Source organism: Mesoplodon bidens (assembly GCF_964165515.1).
Source record: "Mesoplodon bidens genome assembly, chromosome: 13".
NCBI classification, from domain to species: Eukaryota; Metazoa; Chordata; class Mammalia; order Artiodactyla; family Ziphiidae; genus Mesoplodon; species Mesoplodon bidens.
In genome coordinates, this window is record NC_138169.1 from 26,804,509 (window position 1) to 26,826,177 (window position 21,669).

At 46.4% G+C, this 21,669-nt stretch overlaps 1 protein-coding gene across 2 annotated transcripts in view; it reads right to left on the reverse strand.

The window, feature by feature from the left end:
- Window positions 1-21,669, reverse strand: part of PI4KA (phosphatidylinositol 4-kinase alpha) — a 94,719-nt gene that overhangs the window by 59,944 nt on the left and 13,106 nt on the right. For both annotated transcript variants that reach the window (XR_014017265.1, XM_081251760.1), the window contains exons 2-8: window positions 12,969-13,085; window positions 10,018-10,111; window positions 7,360-7,448; window positions 5,036-5,108; window positions 4,241-4,500; window positions 3,697-3,763; window positions 912-1,060 (exon numbers count right to left, since the gene is read on the reverse strand). Coding sequence is in view for 1 of the 2 variants with exons in the window: in XM_081251760.1 (XP_081107886.1) it covers window positions 912-1,060; window positions 3,697-3,763; window positions 4,241-4,500; window positions 5,036-5,108; window positions 7,360-7,448; window positions 10,018-10,111; window positions 12,969-13,085 (849 nt within the window). In the remaining variant the exon portion in view is untranslated. The remainder of the gene's footprint in view (window positions 1-911; window positions 1,061-3,696; window positions 3,764-4,240; window positions 4,501-5,035; window positions 5,109-7,359; window positions 7,449-10,017; window positions 10,112-12,968; window positions 13,086-21,669) is intronic.

Consider the following 21,669-nt stretch of genomic DNA (forward strand, 5'->3'; position numbering starts at 1 on the left):
AATGATAAACGACATGCCAGGAGAAGAAACTTAAAAATGGTTTAGAAGAAAACCTAACCTTGAAAGTTAAAATATACTGAAAAACAAATTCCCCTGAATGACCCAAGACATCCAGCCTTCAACTGGAATCTCTTGACATGACCCTAAAGAGCTGCTGTCCCGTCGGGACACCAGCAGCATGGCCAGCTGGGGGGGTCTCAGGACAGCCGGCTACTGAGCAGCTCACCCTGGCTCCACCCTGCCCACCGACACTGGGCTATCTTCTTGTTTCTCCACCCATAGCCACCACCTCTGGGCCATTTCTGTTCACACTCCTCACAGGCAAGCGCCAGGCCCCCGGCCCCCGCCTCACCCCGACCTTCTTCTTCTCTCTCATTCGTTCCAAAGCAGAAAGCCCTGTCTTTGGAGTCTGTCCTGGCCCACCCAAACCCACCATGCAGAACCCCGGTACAAGCATGGCAACTTCAGGGGTGGGTCACAGGCCCAGCCACTGCAGGACTCAGACAATGGCAACTCTGATGTGACTGCAAAGGTCACACAAAGGCCCCCAGACAGGAAACATTAGCTTTGTATTAATCCAAACAGAGCAGCCCCTGAGTTGGGTCAAGTGCAAGAGCAAGTGGGCTTGGGGTCGGACCACTGCCTGAGCCTGGGCCCTGCCCTTAGCCCTTAAGGTACTTGACACCAACTTCCTCACCTCTAACAAGGGGACGTGTGGCCGCGCCCCACGTGGCGGCTGCAGGGACAAATGAGAACGTGCCGCACAGCAACTCCGAGGATGTGACCCTCCTTCCCTCTTTAATCTGAAAACTGTGACTACCAAGCTGTGCTGTGAAATGTAGGCTGACACAACTAGTAATTCCACTGGTTGATATACCCGTGGTCCATCTATCCATCAAGGCTATGCTTACCAGGTTTACGAGTTCCCGGAGCATCTCCAGGGGAATACTGAACTCCTTGTAAGTGATGCCATTGAAAAGAGGAGAAACGGAGAAGCTGGAGCTGATGGTGGAGAAGTAGTAGTCGGGCTCCAGGGCACTCCCATCAGGCAAGTAAGAGGCTGATGGGGCAAAACCAGAAAGTCAGTCGCGGGAGCATGAGACCCAGATACTCCCTCAAGAACCAACAACGGTATCGATTTTGCTTTTGTTTATACTAAAATTCCATGTTTTAATTAAGAAGTAAAGGCTGATATGATTCAGCAATCCCACTCCTGGGCATATATCCAGAGGAAATTCTAATACAAAAAGACACATGCACCCCAACGTTCATAGCAGCACTATTCACAATAGCCAGGACATGGAAACAACCTAAATGTCCACTGACAGATGAATGGATAAAGAAGATGTGGGGGCTTCCCGGGTGGCGCAGTGGTTGAGAGTCTGCCTGCCGATGCAGGGGACACGGGTTCGTGCCCCGGTCCGGAAAGATCCCACATGCCGCAGAGTGGCTAGGCCCGTGAGCCATGGCTGCTGAGCCTGCACGTCCGGAGCCTGTGCTCCGCAACAGTAGAGGCCACAACAGTGAGAGGCCCGCGTACCACAAAAAAAAAAAAAAAAAAGATGTGGTATGTATACATACAATGGAATACTACTCAGCCATAAAAAAGAATGAAAATAAAATGCCATTTGCAGCAACATGGATGGACCTAGAGATCATCATACTAAGTTACTAAGTAAGTCAGAGAAAGACAAATATCGTTACGATACCACTTATATGTGGAATCTAAAAAAAAATGACACAAATGAACTTATTCACAAAACAGAAACAGACTCACAGACAGAAAACAAGCTTACAGTTACTAAAGGGGAAAGGGGGTGGGGGAGGGATAAATTAGGAATTTGGGAGTAGCAGATATAAATTACTCTATATAAAATAGGTAAACAACAAGGTCCTACTGAATAACACAGGGAACTACAGTTCCCTGTAATAAACCTGTAATAAACCATAATGGAAAAGAATCTGAAGAAGAATATAATATATATGTATAACTGAATCACTGTGCTATATATCAGAAACTAATACAACATTATAAATCAACTATATTTCAATTAAAAAAAGAAGTAAAAGCTGGATTGCAAATCCTTGGGGAGGGTTGCCTCTCACTGGGGTGTTTCAGGTCAAAGCTTAGGTAGAATGATGTCCTAGTATTTTCCACCCAGACATGTGAGAACAACAACAAAAAAAGAATTACACCTGTCTACAGGTTAAGAGCCATGACAGCAGGAGGCAGCTTACAACAGAGGTGGGGCAACAATACTGAGAGGAGCTGAGACGCTGGAAGCCAACACGGTGAAGCCACAGAGGGGGCTGGACAGGGCGGGGGCGGTGAGGCCAGATTAAAGGGAGCAGGTGGGAAGAAGATGGGAAGGGAGTGTGTGTGTGCGCATGAAATGTGTGTGAAAACTACATAAAACATGTATATATACAGTGTGCACGAACACACATGCTCCATGTATTTTCCTTATATATGCACCCGTGTGACCAGCTTATCTCACTCAGCATCACATCCAGGTTCATCCACGTTGTCACAAATGGCAGGATCTCCTTTCCTAAGGCTGAATAATATTCCTGGAGGGCATTATGCTGAGTGAAGTAAGCCAGTTACAGAAAGAAAAAAACTGCACAATCTCACTTATATGTGGAATCTAAAAAACTCAAAGACATGGGAGCAGAGAGTGCGGTGACCAGGGGCGGGAGGTGGGGAAATGGGGAGATGACGGTTATGCGGGCTGAGTCCAGAGAGCTAATTACACCGTGCTGGATGCTAGGAATGCGCTGAGAGAGGAAGTGCTCTAACCACACACGCACACACACAATGGTGACTATGTGAGGAGATGTATAGTTAATGGCTTGACTGCAGTAACCACCTTACCACATTTATGTATATCAAACCATCATGTCGTTCACCTTAAGGACATACCAGTTTATTGTAAAAAATAATGATAGTCATAAAAGAAGGCAAGAAGTCTGTGTCCCGGACACACACCACGACATGCAGATGACGTCCTGCATGGCTGACCCAGCGCGCGTGGACACAAAAGGAGGCAAAAGGCAGAGCTGCAGGGACCACAGGTGTAAGATTTGGGATTTATGCAGGGGTGTCACTGACAATGGAACGGACGGCGCCATGAGGCGTGGAGATCTTGTTTCCCCACTTCCTCCCCACAATCTGCATCTTACTTCCCTCGAGGAGAAGGTGAAGGCTATTGTAACAAGTGTCTGACACTGCAGAGCTGTCACACGAATCAAATTCAGTAAATTACCTGAAAGTCCTTTGTGAACAGCAAAGCTCTACAGAAAGTATTACTCATTAAACATAAGGTATTACACGCAGTCTCATTACTGTTCTTTAATATTATCCACGCGCTTAATGACCTTAAACAACAAGAAACAAGAGAAGGACCCACCGCTAGTATTTCCACCTGAAAAGCAGTGCTTTCACAGGTTAATGTACTAAGATTCAGATGGCAGGCATTTGGGGTCCTGTATATTATTGTCTGCACTTTTTTCTATGTTTGAAATATTTTTAGATTCAAGTTTAAGAAGTTTAATCAAAAACAGAAAATAAATACTTTCTAAAAGCTTGACACTCAAGATGCACAACAGCAGTGTCTGTGTTAGCATCCTCACAGCACAGGAAGGCCCTGTGGACCTCGCCCCTGGGGGCTCGGTCAGCAGAAAGACGAAGCCCACCTTCGAAGTAGTGAAAGGTGGATCCTCCAGGGGAGCTGGGAGGGGGCACCCCTCGTTCAGGGCTGACCTGAAACACACAACCACATGCACAGATAAGAAAGGCCAGTCAGACCTCAGTCAGATCCGTCTCAGACAAGGCTCCCTCTGCTGGCCAGAGCCCTGGTTCAGCCCCACCTCCTTGCTGAAGCCCACCCTGGCTACAGGTTCTCTACTGTAATTCTAAATTCTTGTGTCTAGCCATATATTCTACACCTGATGACTGAGCCAGATTATTCTCAGTGTTTTGTGTCCCTGTCTTTCTCCATGAGTCAATTACATATTCTCTATAGGCACCAACTGTCTTGCACTCAGAAAAGAGCTGATGCCCAAACACTTCACCTCCCAGGAGATGACTCATTTATAAATCTTAAAAAGGACAAGGCAACCTTTGTACTAAAGAGAACTCTAATGAGAATCTTTCACGTTCCCCAAGTTCCCTCAAACTACACGCGAGTGGGCACCTAACAAGCCCCCGTCCCCTATCCGTCTGGGCGCACGGCCCCACCTGTGAGATGCTGGACACACTGCTGGCCTTCCTCTTCAGGGTGCCCTCCTGACACACTGCCAGCAGGTTGCTGGGGAGGATGGAGCGAAAGTCGTTGAAGGACCGCCTCCGCACACCTTCCAGCTCCTCAGGGACGTGGAGGGAATGAGGAGGGACTCTGGGGAAGAGCCTGGACAGGAGAGACTCTTCCGTGTTGCTGTAACGCCCAAATGCGCGGGAGATTCCTATGAGGCACGGGACCGCGTACTTGCAGAGGTATTCTGGAAGGCAGAGGGAAGCCGTGGCTGCACCACCCGGGTACCTGGGACCACCCATCTCAGGGCCCCCCACCAGCAAGTCCAAGGGCCAGAACTAGCCATGGCAACAGGGCCAAGCCCAGGCGCTGACCGGCGGTATTTTCCATCCATCCTCAACCACGGCTGCAGACACGGCCCATGGGTGGGAGGTCTTAACCACACGCAGCACCTCCAAATCAGTCCCTCAGCCACATCACCTGAGCAGTCTCCCTCACGGGACTTAATCAGTGCATTTAGTCCTTCTGGGAGCAGATTGGTAGCCTCACACCAGAGGAAAAATGACCTTCAGACATGTTACAGGTGAAGAAGCTGAGCCCCAGAGGTGGAAGTGGCCCAGCATTCAGGCAGCAGAGCTGTGCTCACGACGCCACGCGGGCTCTCAGCTAACATGCAGCAAAGGTCACGTCCACCAGATACACTGGTTGCAAAGAACAGAAAGTCTGAAGACTGGGAAAAGCAAGGGGAAGGATAATCACAAACAATAAAAAGAAAAACATACCTTTCTCTTGAACCTCCAAGGCCTGGCACATTCCCAAAAGGACATGCAAAACCTGCAAAAGCGCCTCTAAAATCTGGAATAGCCAAGGAAACATACAAACTTATAAACAAAATCAGATAAATATCACAAAATTAATTCAGAACTAGAGGGAGCTTTAGACATTCTCTTGTCCAACCTCATACCTGATCCATAACCCCCTGCATGGAAGCTCTGCCGAGGGGTCAGGCAACAGACCTTCTGCAGACAGAACCCTCCCTCTCTGGCTGGTCCACAGGCCTCCTAACTCTGGAAACAGGTGACAGGCCCCCAATCTCTCTTCACAGCTCAACACCCCTGTTTTTTTCCATCTGTTCCTTATGATTCAAGTCCTTGCTGATGGCCTGCCTGACTTCACTATAGCTCAGTGTGTAAGAAACCATCTCCAACTGAAGTGTTCAGACAAAACACATTACTATTCCAGCGATGCTGGGGATCTCCCCGAGTAATCACCAGACTCAGCACGGACCCCAGACGTCTGTGGATGTGACACTGGCTTTCCAGCAGCCCTTCACACTGCTGGCTCCATGAACTCACAGAGAAATGAAATCCTTAAGTGTCTCTCACACATGCTGACTCCAGCTGTGCCCCTCCACCCGCAGGGCTGGTATTTTTTTGCCCGTCACTGAGCCCCACAAAAGCTCAGGGCATAAGCTTCAGTTCACCGCGAGGGTCCTCGATTCCCAGCTTGGCATCCGAATCGTCTACAGACGAGACTGACTTGCTTTCAGGATTTTCATCCCCGGTCCTGGCTGGTCCTAGCTGTTCAGCTTCCACCACAGGGGGCAGGCGACCAGAGACTCCTGCCGGGTGCCCCTGGGGTGGTCCTCAGGTGGCTCTGCAAACCCTGCCCTCGGCTACACTGCTGACCCAGGATGTCAGGAGAGGCGTGGTTCAGGCCCTGATGAAGAGCACCCAGACCGAGTCCCTCTCACTTCCCCCACTTCCAGTCTTGGGGAATCCAGGCAGAAAAATGAAGTTGGTCTGAGGTGACTTGTTCATCACCAAACTGCTCACGTTTTGCTAGTGTCAAATGATGCGGAACAGTGAGGACCTGGAAAGCAATGTTTCATCCATTTCACGTATTCAAGTTATGCCACCATCTTCTGTGGTGACCTATTTCAATAGGTGTTACTGATAGAAAAGCCCTGTTAGCTTTTTAAATAATATGTGATTCTAATGTATCTAGTTACCTCTTTAGCCAACCCACAAGTAAATAAAGAACCTAAACTAAGAACGAAGGGTGGAGACCAACATAATGGCAGAAATAGGGACACAATTTACAATGTGATAGTAAGGAAAGAGATTTTAAAAATTAAAAAAGATACAGGGGGGGCTTCCCTGGTGGCGCAGTGGTTGAGAGTTCGCCTGCCAATGCAGGGGACACGGGTTCGTGCCCCATTCTGGGAAGATCTGACATGCTGTGGAGTGGCTGGGCCCGTGAGCCATGGTCGCTGGGCCTGCGCGTCCGGAGCCTGTGCTCCGCAACGGGAGAGGCCATAACAGTGAGAGGCCCGCGTACCGCAAAAAAAAAAAAAAAAAAAAGAGTAAAAGATACAGGGGGCTTCCCTGGTGGCACAGTGGTTAAGAATCCGCCTGCCAAAGCAGGGGACACGGGTTTGAGCCCTGGTCCGGGAAGATCCCACATGCTGTGGAGCAACTAGGCCCGTGTGCCACAACTACTAAGTCCACGCTCTAGAGTCCACAAGCCACAACTACTGAGCCCGCGTGCTGCAACTACTGAAGCCCGTGCGCCTAGAGCCCGTGCTCCAAAACAGGAGAAGCCACCACAATGAAAAGCCTACGCACCACAATGAAGAGTAGCCCCCGCTCGCTGCAACTAGAGAAAGCCCTCTCACAGTGAAGACCCAATGCAGCCATAAATAAATAAATAAATAAATAAAAGGAGAGAAATATGAAATACATTTAAGTAACATTTCCAACAAAATAAACTAAAACTAAAAAAACTGGAGCACTTGAAGGAACGGCTCCAGCTTTCCAGCAAATCTTCTCCTATGAATGTCAGTCCCCAGCATGGAGGCAGGAGGATGCGTGATCTTTTGCTGCCCACCTCACAGGGCAATTGGGGAAGCTGAACGAGATAAGACTCAGGAGGTCAGTGGGAGACTAAGCACTGCAAGCAGGATTTAACATTTCTCATGTGTGTTACTAACAGTATGAAATAAATCAACATAAACAATCCAATCAACTTTTTTTTTTTCTGTCCTATCATCACTTTGGGACTCTCGGATCTTACAGAAACAGACACTGAGTCACCACACACTTACCTCATCCCTGAGGGAAGGGTCCCTATAAGCCACGTCAGACAGCAAAGTGACCAAGCAGAAGCTGAAGCTCTCGGCCACTGGGAGGGTGCCTGGAGAAAGAAAGACAGGAATCGGATCATCACACCGACCGGCCACCCCATCTGGCTGTTCCCTCTCACACGGCTGCCAAGGACCTGCTTACAGTGGAGGCCGCCCTCGTCAGGATGAGCCTCCAGAGAACAGATATGGGCCCAACGTGTTCGCTGAGAAACACCCCTGCCTTCCTTGTAATAAAATGTTTTGGTTCAAGAAATTGAAATGTTTGCTGAGCCAATTTATAGTCTGAGATTACAGAGCCTCTCAACATGACAGATTCCATGTTTTATTCCCGACCTAAATAAAATTGGGAAATCAATCTTGGTAAGACTATGGGAGATGTTTCATGGAGGCTAACTGTCCAATACCAATTACTATCACTTTAAACTGAATTAATGTTTTTTTTCCTTTTTTCTTCTGACAGGTGGAGAAAGTCCTCAGAAGAGCACCCAGAGATGTGCTCTGCTCCTCGGAGGTTTCTAAGCCCTTCCCTGACCGAGCCTGCCAGTCCAGAGATTCTCAGGAGCAGGGCCTCAAGGTCAAGAAGGGAGCACTACACCCAAAAGACCAGAAGTGAAGCACCACTTCTGTCAAGTGCACTTTGGGAAGGTTAGACCTGCTGCCGAGGAGGTCCGATCACTATTAAACATTTAACCAATTTTGAACGTTGAGCACTGACTCAAAGACACACACACACACACAGGAGACGACCGCTGCGTGTCTACTTCCGCACATGTGGTTCTGAGACGCAGCTCTAGGTCCTTCTCAAGCTTGAGTGTGGCCGGAACCACCGGGAGGGCTTGTTGAAACGCAGTCTGCCTGACTCCTGGGCCCAGAGTTCCTAACTCAGTAGCTCCAATGTGGGGTCTGAGAATCTCCCTTCTGACAAGTTCCCAGGGTTGTTGATGCTGCTGGTCCAGGGATGGCCCTTTTAAGAACTACTGCTATGGGGTTTATCAAAGCATAAGTGATATTGCCTTAATAGAAACTAGGAGACTGAAATATTACCCAATAATTGGAAATTTATATATCTCTAACAATGTTTTTTTTTTTTTTAATTTATCTATTTTTTATTTATTTATTTTTGGCTGCGTTGGGTCTTCATTGCTGTGTGCGGGCTTTCTCTACTTGCGGTGAGCGGGGGCTACTCTTTGTTGTGGTGCGTGGGCTTCTCACTGTGGTGGCTTCTCTTGTTGCGGAGCATGGGCTCTAGGCATGCAGGCTTCAGTAATTGTGGCTCACGGGCTCTAGAGCGCAGGCTCAGTAGCTGTGGTGCACGGGCCCAGTTGCTCCGCAACATGTGGGATCTTCCCAGACCAGGGCTTGAACCTGTGTCCCCTGCATTAGCAGGCAGATATTTCACCACTGCGCCACCAGGTAAGTCCCTAACAATGTTTAAATAATGCTAAAAAATTCATTCGAATGAGTCCAAGTATACAGAAGTGATATTTGTTTTGAAATAAAATAAAATAGGATCAACACTTTCTAGTATTCTACTTCTCCCCAAATTAGATAACAATGGTAGAAACAGATGTTTCACTTTTCAGCAATGCTCTATTTAATTTGTAGTCTTTCCAATTCCAGGACACCTGCATAATTTGGGGTCTGTCAGCTTTAGGTACAGTAAGTCACCAGAAATGCTGAAAGCCCAAAGGGCAAGAGGAACATGAGCAGGCACAAGCAGATGTTCATGAGGACAGCACAGTCTCCAGCAGACTGAGCCCACCTGACAAATTCAGGGCATGCCACCAACAGAAAGGACAAGGGCCTTCTTTGCAGGCACCAACCCCCCGCTAGATCTGAAGGTGGGGGCCTTGGACCTCAGAGAGAGAGATTACAAGGAAACTTCAGTCTCATGGGTCATGAACTCTGAAATGTTGGAGATCTTCCAAGCTGATTTTGGAGTCGGGAAATCCGTTTACAAGATCATGAGTGTTATAAGCGTTTAGCACAATGCCTGGCATGTAGGGGACCTATGTAAATACTTTGGGAGGGACGGGAGGAAGAAGGCAAGGAGGGAGGAAGGGAGGGGAGGGCAGTGGAGGGGAAGAGAGAAAAGATTATCTAACTTTCTCTTTGACCTTAAAGAGAGATCAGTATCAAATACAAGTTAAAAAGAAATACACATGAATTTATTCCATTTGCAAAGATGCAAAGTTCAGTGGAAATTTAGCAACACCGACAAAGCGATAAAACTACTGACAGTGGACATGGTGGTTGAGTCCCAAGCTCCCATCTTAGCCCTCCTTAATGGGCAGCCACCAGGCCATCTGGAGAACTGACCTTATTGCAGGGTAAGCCTCTCCATCTGAGGCAACAGACCAGCTCAGGGACAGCAGGGGACCCAGGGCAGCCAATGGGACATGAGCAAAGGTTCCTGAGGGTCCCCGTGGTCCTGCTCAGCTCTGCTCATCCCGCCCAGGGCTCTGGGTAACGTGAGAAAGCGCTAGTGCTGCAGGCACAGGAGTGGAACCAGCTAGAAGCATCCTAGCTGCCACGTTAGTGTGATTAAACATTCAATCCTCACAGACGGGGAACACACAGATGCTTCCTTGCATTCAGGGAAACTTTAAGCAAAACTACCTCTGCCTTTCCGAGCTGTGCTTTCTTCTACCCAATACACTTTTGGAAGACCTTTAAGAAGTCGAAGAAGGTAAGGAACCACAGAATCTTTGTGCTAAAAAAAAAAAAAAAAAAAAAAAATTACATTTAATTAAGTACATGACTGGTAGCTTTTTAGCACAGACTGAGCCCAAAACAAAGCACATCCACATCCTGATCATCTCAGAGAAGGGCGTTTGCACAGTGTCGCACCCTTCCTGCTGCACATGGTGGGCAGCGTCCCTCCGGCCAACAGGAAGGCCAACACCTGCCCTCTGCTGCTCAGTGTCCAACCTGGCTCTGGCCTCCAGAAGAAGACACATGTGCACACACTCAGAACTGCCTCCTGCCAGGTGTTTAAAGTCCCCAAACCCAAACCTCAGGACCACATCCTCCAGACTGGAGAGCAGCTTACAAACTTGGTGATACTTCTTTCTGTTGTTCATGGCCTTTGTGCTCTTCCCTTCCTTTCATAAATTTTCGGCTTCATGTCTCCTTTTGCTCCTCTCAAACTCAGCATTAGACTTTATAGCCAACGTTAGCCAATGGAAAAATTACTTTCGTCTAGTTTCCAAACTAGCCAATCAGCATAGAGTTCATAACCTTCCACCACTAGCTCTCCTGGCTGTCTCCCTACGTGCCGCTGCCCCCATGAAGGACAAGTGTCCTCCACAGAAGGGGACACTATCTGATGTTCTGAAACACTGAAAAAACATGTGGCTTTGAAAACATGGTTGCAAATTCTGCCACCCCCCTTTCACCAAAAGGCAGAGTCAAATTCGCATCCCCTGAAAACAAGGCTGCCTTGGTGACTTGCTTCTAGTGTATAGTCAAGACCTCCGTATCTGAGGGTTCCACATCCATGGATACGAGGAGCTGACAGTACTACACCATTTTCTACGGAAGACTGGAGCATCCTTGGACTGTGGTACCTGCAAGGGGCCCCGGAGCCAATCTCCCGAAGATGCCGAGGGACAGCTCCGTGTAGAAAGTAGAATGAACGAGCCTGACTTCCCAGGCTAGCTCAGAGATGGCAGAGCCACTTCCCCCGGCTCTTTCGCAGGACACGCACTCTTGCAACCCAGACACTACGCTGTGACAAAGTGACACAGCCCAGGCCACACGGGGAGGCCATGCACATGGAGGGGCCCTGGCCAAGAGCCCCAGAGAAGGTCCAGCCAGCGGCCACGATCAACCCCACACATGTGGGGGAGGGGCCTTCAGGTGACTCCAGGGCCAGCCTTTGAGCCACCCCAGATGACACCAAATGGAGCAGAGACTGGGCTCTTCTGAGCACTGGCTAAATTGCAGATTCATGAGCAAAAACCTCTGCCAAACAAAACCAATTAACTTTGGGGTAATTAAACCACCAACTTTGGGGTAATTTTTATGCCACAGCAGGTAACCAAAATAAATAGAGAACTTTCTTTAGTGAAAACAAAGCCATTTTTCCTGTACAACAATTGCCCAGGGAACTGGTGTACTAACACACACAAGACCCCAAAGGGGCTGCACACCAAGGCCCTGCAGAGAGGGAGCGGCCCGGGCTCTTCCCCACACACGCTGCAATGGTGTCACCACCACTGCTACTCTGGCCACGGCTGCTGCCAGGGCAGCCCACTAACTGGGCACGAAGGAGGCCAGTGCCAGCGCCCACCCGGGATGGAGGAAAGGAACACAAACTCCAGGTGGATCATGATAAAGCTGGTCCCTAGGCGCAGGGGCCAGCAGACACCGGGCTCCTCTCTTGGTGTGGGTGAGGCCTCCGGCTTCCTGGGAAGCTCAGGCCAACTGTGAGCCCCATGGGACAGCCGCTGCCACCCCTGCCAACCACTGACCTGGAACCCAAACCACACCAAAAGTAACTTGTACTCGTCTCTTCCCTGCCACCTGAAAAAACCCAATACAGGTATTAGGGGCTCACAGGTAAATCCAGCAAGTGATGTGTTTGCCAAAGATAGTTCAAGTAATACTCATTCGAATAGCAGTAGTTTCTTATACAGGTTTTCCTCCCTTTATTTTTATATTTAAATTTAAATAGGACCTGGCAAATAGAAAATGATTGTCTTTATTTTCACATTTATAAATAAATAATAATAAGAAGAATTAAAATGCAGCTTATGCATCTAATCTTGGTTTTTTGTGTGGCCTTGATCAGATAACCTATTTAATTTTTAAAATATTTCTCTAAAATTAAAATGCTTATTTTTTTTCAAACGTATAAATACTCTGTCAAAAATATTAATTCTTATTGAAGTAAAATTTCCAAGACATGCAAGCTAACTTTTTTAGATGAATAAAAGTTCAAATAGCTGACATCTTTATTTTTTTAACATAGGAAGATTAAACTTGGAATTTTAAAAAATAATTTTCGGCAATGATAAAAATAAACAGATAAAAGATTCTGTATCCAGTGACTGAGCATTTGCTTCAATTAGCCTTGGTAAATACTAAAAATGGCCATTTTCTGTTGTAGTGACAACACTGGTTTGTAAATCACCTTTAAGAGGCACATTAACATGTACTCTAAAACAATTTATATCTATCATAGTTTTGAAAAAGACTGTTATATCACAATTATCTCAAAGAACACTGTCCTTTTGGAAGGAAAAGAAGTGGTTACTCTGAGTCTGGCTCCTTTGCCTGAGGTTTAAAATCAAGTCTACTCTTGAGGGTACATGGTTACTTCACAAAGCACTCTAACTTTCTGGAGAAAACAAAAACCACACCTTCCTGAGGACGTGTCCATAGAGGTCTCATTCCCACCAGTTCTGCCCCCTCCCCATCACTCACCCTCAGCTGACCACTTCCACCAGGTAGGTTCGCGAGCGCTCCTCTAGGCCTGATTTAGGAGTAGAAAGTAGGCACAAACTTAAACCCTAACTGCAACCTCTTTTGCATGCAGAAACACTTTTAATTTAGCCAAGTCCTACCTGTAGATCAGATTCAATGAGAAAAATGCCCAATGCAATCACCGCGTCTCTCCGCCTTTCATCCAACTGGAAGATGCCATGGAAATCGACTGGGCACATACACAGCAGCTTCTGGACCTAGAAAATGAGACCACACGAACAAACAAAAAAAGCCCATAGCTTAAAAAAATATAAACCCACACTCAGATAAACCAGTACCAAAAAGCCCAGTGAATATATAGAACAAATAAGTCATTTTTTTCCAACCAAAAGGTCATAAAAAGGACACCTCCAGCCTCTGAAATGATGGTATACACACCCCTCCAAGGAACCTGGACCAAGAGCTGAAAGGCTGTGTCCACGGAGGTGGTAAAGCACGATGGCTAACGTCTGCCCTTCGGTGTCAGGGCAGTCCAGGGTCCCCACCTCCCAGTGGTGCCCGTGAGCAGGTTATGAAAACCTACAGGTAAGCTACCTATAGTCAAAAGGCCTCCCCTTAGGGCTCTTTAAACATTAAATGTGTGTAAAGCACTCAGAACTGTGAGGGGGACACAGTACGTGCTCAATAAACAATATATATTGTTACTGGACATGGCATGGTGGCAGGCAGAGGGCAGCAGGCAGGCAGTCAGCAATTTCCTGAATAAACAGAAACACTAGGATTATCGTCAGAACAAACCAACAGTAAATGTCTGTCATAAAAGAACTAAAAATCAGGATTTATTATGAAAAGGAAATCAAGTGATGCCAATCTTGAAAATCTCTGCCAGAGCAAGCTCTGAACAGAGCTTTAAGATACACCAGGAGGCCCTAACCTTGCTGTCCCATGGACCCAATGAGAAGTCTCTCACTGACATTCACGTGGTCTGGTGGGATGTTCTAATAGCAAAGGAAATGGAAGCCAGTGATTGCCATTTGCCCTGAAAATGAATCAGTCAATTACCACTGTAATTTTTTTATAGAAAGTAATTTGCTGTTGTTCCCTTCAGATTTTAAAAGGGCAAATACAAGAGGACAAACTGAAACTGGCAAAGATTATGTAAAATACTTTCACCCCAGTGTTGTGTATACTAATTGAAACTCTGAAACAAGCTAAATATTTAACATTAGGAAAATAATCATGATGAACCACTTGATCAAATATTAGGTTAAACCCTAACTGCTGATATTCAACCATTTCTGACCTACAAAAACAATGCTTTTGTAAAGTTTAACCTAATGTTACAGACATTAAAAATGGCATTTTTCTATGACTAAGCAGTGACACAGAACAATGTTCTAAATGTTCTATAAGCTCACGAAAGGAATGATCTGAATTACATACAGAAAAAATGCTGGAAGAAAATACATCAGGGAGTTCCCTGGCGGTCCAGTGGTTAGGACTCAGCGCTTTCACTGTCGTGGCCCGGGTTCAATCCCTGGTCGTGGAACTAAGATCCCGCAAGCCATGAGGCGCAGCCCAAAATATACACACGTGTGTGTGTGTGTGTGTGTGTGTGTGTGTGTGTGTGTGTGTGTGTGTGTGTGTGTGTGTGTGTGTGTGTGTGTGTGTGTGTGTGTGTGTGTGTGTGTGTGTGTGTGTGTGTGTGTGTGTGTGTGTGTGTGTGTGTGTGTGTGTGTGTTTTCAAAGTGTTTTGACAGATAGGATGACCAGAGGTGAGACATTTCTTCTTCATGCTTTTTTATATTTGCCAAAATATGTTCTAAAGGAAAATATTTCTTGTGTAATCAGAAAAAACATCCAGTAGGTTAAAATAAAAATACATACACATGAGGGGGAATCCATGCTTGTGTGATTAAATGCTTAGGCAAAAGAGCACACAGCAACGGGCAAGCGAGGAACGGAAGTCGAACTTCCCCCTCGTCACTGGGAGAACATGCTTCATGATCGGGGGAAATAAAACACGAAGGAGCTGCAGACCAAGCATGGTAAAGTGATCATTGCAGAGACTCACACTCACATAACAGACAGTCAAGGCTCTCAAGAAACACGCCTGCAAATAAGAAATCCACCACAAGGTGGATTATATCAGAAGGAGCCATTGAGATCCAGAGCTGACCCTTGAGCCGGCACTGACCCGAGGCCTGCGGAAGCCCTCCCACAGGCCCCACCCCCGGCAACACAGACCTGGGGGGGACCCCAAGGCTGGAGGACAAAGTGAGACTCAGAAACGAGGCAGGACTGGCCCAACCTCATTACTAAATATGGAAAAGCTGTAACTGTACAGAAAAGATGACCCTTCAACAGTCCCACAAGTCAACACAGACAAGCCTAAGATTTTATATGCTCGTGCTCTCAGTCCTGTCCTCTGTCCCTGGAGGCTTTGGGGGGGCAGGGTAAGGATCATGCTGTATTTTTCTGTAGAAGTGAAATGCACTTGGACTTTGGAGTTAGACCCAGAGTCACCAGGCGACACGTCGAGCCTCAGCTTCCCGTCTATACAGCGTCCCTGTGGGGCCAGGTACGGAGGCACAGCCCTCACCTGGGCTCAGGACTCGCTCCACGGCAAGTGGTGGGCATAGTCCACGGCACTGTGCATCAGTAACGGCCTTTCAATGGCTCCTATGAGGGTCGACGGAAGCAGGACTCCTGTAACTCATTCACTCACTATTCACTGGGCACTACTTGCGGGAGGCGCTGCCCTGGGCGCTGTGGATGCGGAGTGAACCTCGGACCAGGCCCTACCCTCGTTCCAGAGGGGGACAGACAACCTGGGTGAGGACCAGAGATGAGGTCGTGTAAGAGGCGTTAATTCTCCCGGTTGAAAGTTAAGGGAAGAGCTGTCCCTCTCCTTCTCTTTCTTTGAGAACTCACACTAGAAAACTTGCCAAAGGAAGGATTTCCTCCTTTCTTGGAACGGTGCATAAATTCTTTTGAAGACTAGATTGGCACTTTGCGAGCTTTATGACTTAGGAATGTCTTTCTCGAGGACCTGGAGAGCATCTCTTTGGAATGTACACATCAAGGGAGACAGCGCCCATCTCCCCATCTCTGGGGAGGACAGGAGCCTAACTTCCATGGGCTTCAGGCTCCAAGTTGCAAAACCACTTCCTGTCATAAAGGTGGGAGGATGAAGCCAATCAGCTAACACAGTCCATCACTCCAGTTACCAGGTAGTTAGCATGAACTAAGTGTGACAAATGGTGCTGACAAGTCCTCTTATTTGATTTTAGCCCAGTGAGACTTCTAAACAACTATAAAACAATAAATTTGCGCTGTTCTAAGCCACTAAGGTTGTGGGCATTTGTTACAACAGCAATAGGAAACTAATACAGTTGGTCACAGAGTTGTAAACAAAACTCAAAACCTGGACTGCCTATCAAGAAAGATATAAAAATTAATCAGGTTACAGGCAATATTTATTTCCTTCTTTACTCTTTTCTGTATTTTCTGTAAGGAATACTGTTAACTGCAGAATCAGAAAAAAATTTTAAATAGTGGAAACAATTTTGCCACTAATGCAAATCTTATTTCTAAAATGACAATAATACTTATACTCTTAGAGCTCAGAAAATAAGAGAAGAGTGTATAATATTTCAATGGATAGAATCTGGGTAATCCAAGAACAAAGAAGTAACATAAAACCGAAAGAAAATCTAGGTCAACTGAACGAAGTAGATGTTTTTTACATACAACAGTCCTACTACAACTTCTTTAATTCTAACATCTTAATGTCAGCAAAACAACTGCTACTTAACTATAACTTCCCCAAGAGTTTCAATCTAAGTAGGAAGGTTTTTAAAAAGCAGGTGATGCAGCTATCTGGCCCTGATGCAGGTGCGTGGCTGCAGAGAGAGGGGTGGCTGGGTGGGGACCTAGGCCGGTGCCACCTGGGACAGGAAGCCCAGGCACATCAAGCTCAACCTCACAAAGCAGCCTTGAAAATGCTCCACAGCTCTGTGTAAACGAAAACCAAATTGATTAAATTACTTCATTAGCAAAAAAATCACGGAAATACTGGATTGTGACATTGAGCTTTCCTTGGTAAAATTTCTCTAAGGAAACACGCAGCACACACAGGCCCAACCCCCACACTGAGAGGACGCTTGGCCCCAGGCCTGAGGGCCACTGACGACCCCCAATCACAGGCAGGGTCCCAGGCAGAGGCCGGGGGAGGGCGCAGCCTCGGCTGCCAAGCGTCCACTTTCAGGAGATGATGTGCCATCCTGCTTCACAGGTTGGGCAACTTGGCCCTGATGGGTTAAGTATGATCTCAGGCAGCAGGCACTTCCCTAGACCCCCTGACTTCTGTCCCCCGACTCATGCACCCCCACTGGCCCCGCTCATGCACCCCCACTGGCCCCCAACTCCGACACAAACTCCATGCACATGTGCAGCCTGGCAAGGGAGGTCCTCCCACATACCGACACCCAGCCTGGACCTCTGCCAGGCCACTTCCAGGGTCTCCACTGTCTGCAACATTTCTCAACCTGTCTCGTCTCCCCACAAAACCCTCCCATCGTTCTAAGACGCAGCTCCCCCTCTCCTGCTTGTCAAGCTGCTCTGGACATCAGGTCTATCCCCTCACACCTCTCAGGAGCCCACCAAGAACCCTGGGCTGAGATGCCTGCCCTTCTCATGTCTTACCTTGGAGCCCCTGTGTACTTACCTTCCGTCCCCTGCAGACGGGACTGTGTCCCCCTGGTCACGTGCCCACCACATCCCCATTAACTATCCCCATTCTACAGCTTACAAAAGTGAGGCACAGAGAGGTCAAAGTTCTAATGCAGAATAAAGCTTGAATGCTATAATGAAGAAAAAATGAAAAAATAACATTGAATGATTTTCTTCAGAAGTTTACAACAAATTAATAAGTAGTTTGGTTTCTTTGGGGTGAGGGGGGGAAGAGCCTGTCATTATAAAAGGTCACTAAGCTCAAAATCTGAAAGAGACGGCCAGGGTCGCTCCCATTTATGAAAAGGATCCAGAGGGGTTGGCTCTGCACGCCACTCTGAGGAGGCCAGTAAGGAACAGACCACAGGAGGCAACAGAGATAACTTCCTCAGACTTTGAGAAGCCCTGACAGTACTATAACCCAAGGCTGTTAAGAGAGATGCCTTGAGGTGAATTTACTGCCAAAGTAAGGAAATGCCGAACGAGTTAGAGAAAATAAGATGCCCTCACAAGTCTGGATGAGTGGGCAGAACACCACAGATGAGAACTCAACATGAGAGTGGGTGTAAGTCAGGTATGTAGGTCAAAATAAAGCTACAATAATAGCGTTACAAGCTGGCCAATTAAACTTTTAAGTATGCAACTTTTGTTATCTGAAACCTCTGGGAATAGTCTTCCTGGAGAAACAAAAGTCCCTGAGAACTGAAGATTATGCTTTAAGTATTAGTGGTATTTTGTTGTTGTTAAATCTGTTTTTTAATGGTCATTCTCCTACGTCCTGCCCCCTTAGAGAACACTGAACATAAGTCAACATTTTCTAAGTGACTCAGAGCGAGCATGATAGACAAAGGTGATTGTGACATGATGCTTGTGTCTTAAAACTATGCCAATTTTGGCAAACTGACAGATCATCTCCCTCAAGCCTCAGCTTTCCCAGGTATAAAAGCATGAACAGATAGATTTTTGCAATGTCTGCTCTAGCAATAAAATCCGGTGAGCCAAGAACTTCCACCTGCAGCCATGAGAGAACAGCAGGATCTGGATTTACCTTCCTGCCAAAAAACAACAGAAAGATGGACAAATACATGAAACCACTGGTTTCATACCCTGGAAAAGCAGCACAGGACTGAAATGCTTAGAGGAGAGGAAACAAGGTGAGCCCTACAGCTGCCCTGATTTTCTGCCAGAAGATGCATCCTGGACCACAAAAAGGGAAGCGCATCCCAAGCAGATCATGCTGGTCTCACTAAGCTGAGGAGACAGAAATGGGAGTACTGGAAGTCTAAAAGCAGCTGGGAATTCTGGAGAAGAGAGAGCTCAACAGAAAAAAAGCTCCACAAATCTGCAAGAGTTCCCCTGAGTCTTTGATGAATATACTAAGACAGACCAGGGTAGGGTAATACTCCACAATGTTGGGCAAAAAACAACCAAGGAACTGTGAGATAAATGGTTCCTGGGTTCTCACAGAGCTGAGAGGAGTCTGAGTTACTCCCAGCCAGAGCGAAAAACCCACAAAGCATTCAGTGGAGAACTTGAAGGGCCACACCTCAGCAGTGGGGCTAAACTACCCGTCGCAAAAGCTATTTCAGACCTGCCCTAACAAAGTTTAAAAACCAGCTCTGAAATAGATGCAGAAAAAGCATGTGAAAAAATTCAACACCCTTCATGATAAAAACACTCAACAGGGACTTCCCTGGTGGTCCAGTGGTTAAGACTCCGCACTTCCATGGCAGGGGGCACAGGTTCGATCCTCGGTTGGGGAACTAAGATCCTGTATGCTCCCCGTGTGGCCAAAAAAAAAAAAAAAAAAAAACACTCAACAAACTAGGAACTTCCTCAACCTGATAAAGATTATCTATGAAAAACCCACAGCCAACATTGTACATAGTAAAAGATGGAAAGCTTACCCCGCCAAGATCAGGAACAAGATAAGGATGTTCACTCTCAACACTTCTACCCAGTGTTGTGCTGGAGGGTCTGGTCAGGGCAATTAGACAAGAGAATGAAATAAAAGCCATCCAGACTGGAAAGAAAAAAGAAAAACTATCTCTATTTGCAGATGACATGAGCTAAAGGAGAGGTACCCCACCCCCAGGCCATGGACCGGTACCAGTTCGTGGCCAGTTCAGAACCGGGTGACACAACAGCAGGTGAGTGGCAGGGGAGCGAGCGAAGCGAAGCTTCCTCTGTATTTACAGCCGCTCCCCATCACTTGCATTACCGCCTGAGCACCGCCTCCTATCAGATCAGTGGCAGCATTAGATTCTCACAGGAGCACAAACCTCACTGTGAACTGTGCATGCGAGGGATCTAGCTTGCATGCTCCTTATGAGAATCTAATGCCTGATGATCTGAGGTGGAGCTGAGGCGGTGATGCTAGTGCTGGGGAGCAGCTGCAAATACAGATTATCATTAGCAGAGAGGTTTCACTGCACAGAGACCATAATAAATTAATTGCTCACAGATTCATATCAAGACCCTATCAGTGAGTGGCAAGTGAAAACAAGCTCAGGGCTCCCACTGATTCTGCATTATGGTGAGTTGTATAATTATTTCACTATATATTACAATGTAATAATAACAGAAATAAAATGCACAATAAACATAATGCACTTGAATCATCTGGAAACCATACCTTTCCCCCACACCAGTCTGTGGAAAAATTGTCTTCCAAGAAACTGGTTCCTGATGCCAAAAAGCTGGGGACCGCTGATCTAAAGAATCCACTAAAAAAAAATTAGACCTAATAAGTAAGTTCAGCAAAGTTGCAGGATACAAGATCAATATAGAAGAATCACCTGTAATCAGACTTTCAGTTTTACAAGATGAAAAGAGTTCTAGAGATGGATGGTGGTGATTGTAGTAAAACATTACGAATGTATTTATTTTAAAATAAATTTATTTATTTATTTATGGCTGCGTTGGGTCTTTGCTGCTGTGCGGGGGCTTTCTCTAGTTGCGGCGAGCAGGGGCTACTCTTCGTTGTGATGCGCGGGCTTCTCATTGCAGTGGCTTCTCTTATTGCGAGCATGGGCTCTAGGCATGCGGGCTTCAGTAGTTGTGGCACAGGGGCTTAGTTGCTCCGTGGCATGTGGGATCTTCCCGGAGCAGGGATTGAACCTGTGTCCCCTGCACTGGCAAGTGGATTCTTAACCACTGCGCCACCAGGGAAGTCCCTATGAATGTATTTAATATCACTGATCTGTACACTTAAAAGTGATTAAGATGGCAAATTTTAAATTATGTATATTTTACCACAATAAAGGAAAAAGGGAAAAATCAACTGCATTTCTATACAGTACCAATGAATAGACTGAAGATGATATTAAGAAATTATTCCATGGTGACTTTTACGTCGTGAATTAATTCCATTTATAATACATCAAAAGAACAAAATACTTAGGCATAAATTTAACAAAGGCTTGAAGTACAAAACTTACATTCTAGAAACTACAAAACCTCACTGAAAGTAAAGACCTAAATAAATGGAAAGATATCCCATGATCATGGATGATAAGAATTAATATTAAGATGGCAATTATACTCTAAATTGACCTACAGATTCAACACAATCCCTATTATAACCCCAGGTGACTTCTTTGCAGAAATTGATAAGCTGATCCTAAAATTCACAGGGAAATTCAAGAGACCCACAACAAACAAGGCTATCTTGAAAAGGAAGAGCAAAGTTTGGGGACTCACTCGTCCCAATTTCAAAACTTACTACAAAGTGACAGTAATCAAGACAGTGTGCTAGGGTAAGAACAGATATATAGACCAATGCTAAAATAAAAACAGCTGCCACCCTAGAATTCTATAGTCAGCAGAAATGAGGCTGAAAAAAAAACTTTTTCAAATAGGACAAAGCTGAGAGAATTAATCACACTAGCAGACCTGTACTATAAGAAATGTTAAAACCAATAAAGTAAGGGGAACTTCTTGGTGGTCCAGTAGTTAAGACTTCACGCTTCCACTGCAGGGGGTGCGGCTTCAATCCCTGGCCGGGTAAGTAAGATCCCACATGCCTCATGGTGTGTCCCCCCCCAGAAAAAATCCATAAAGTGTAAACATCAATCTACATAAAGAAATGAAGAGAACTGAAAATAC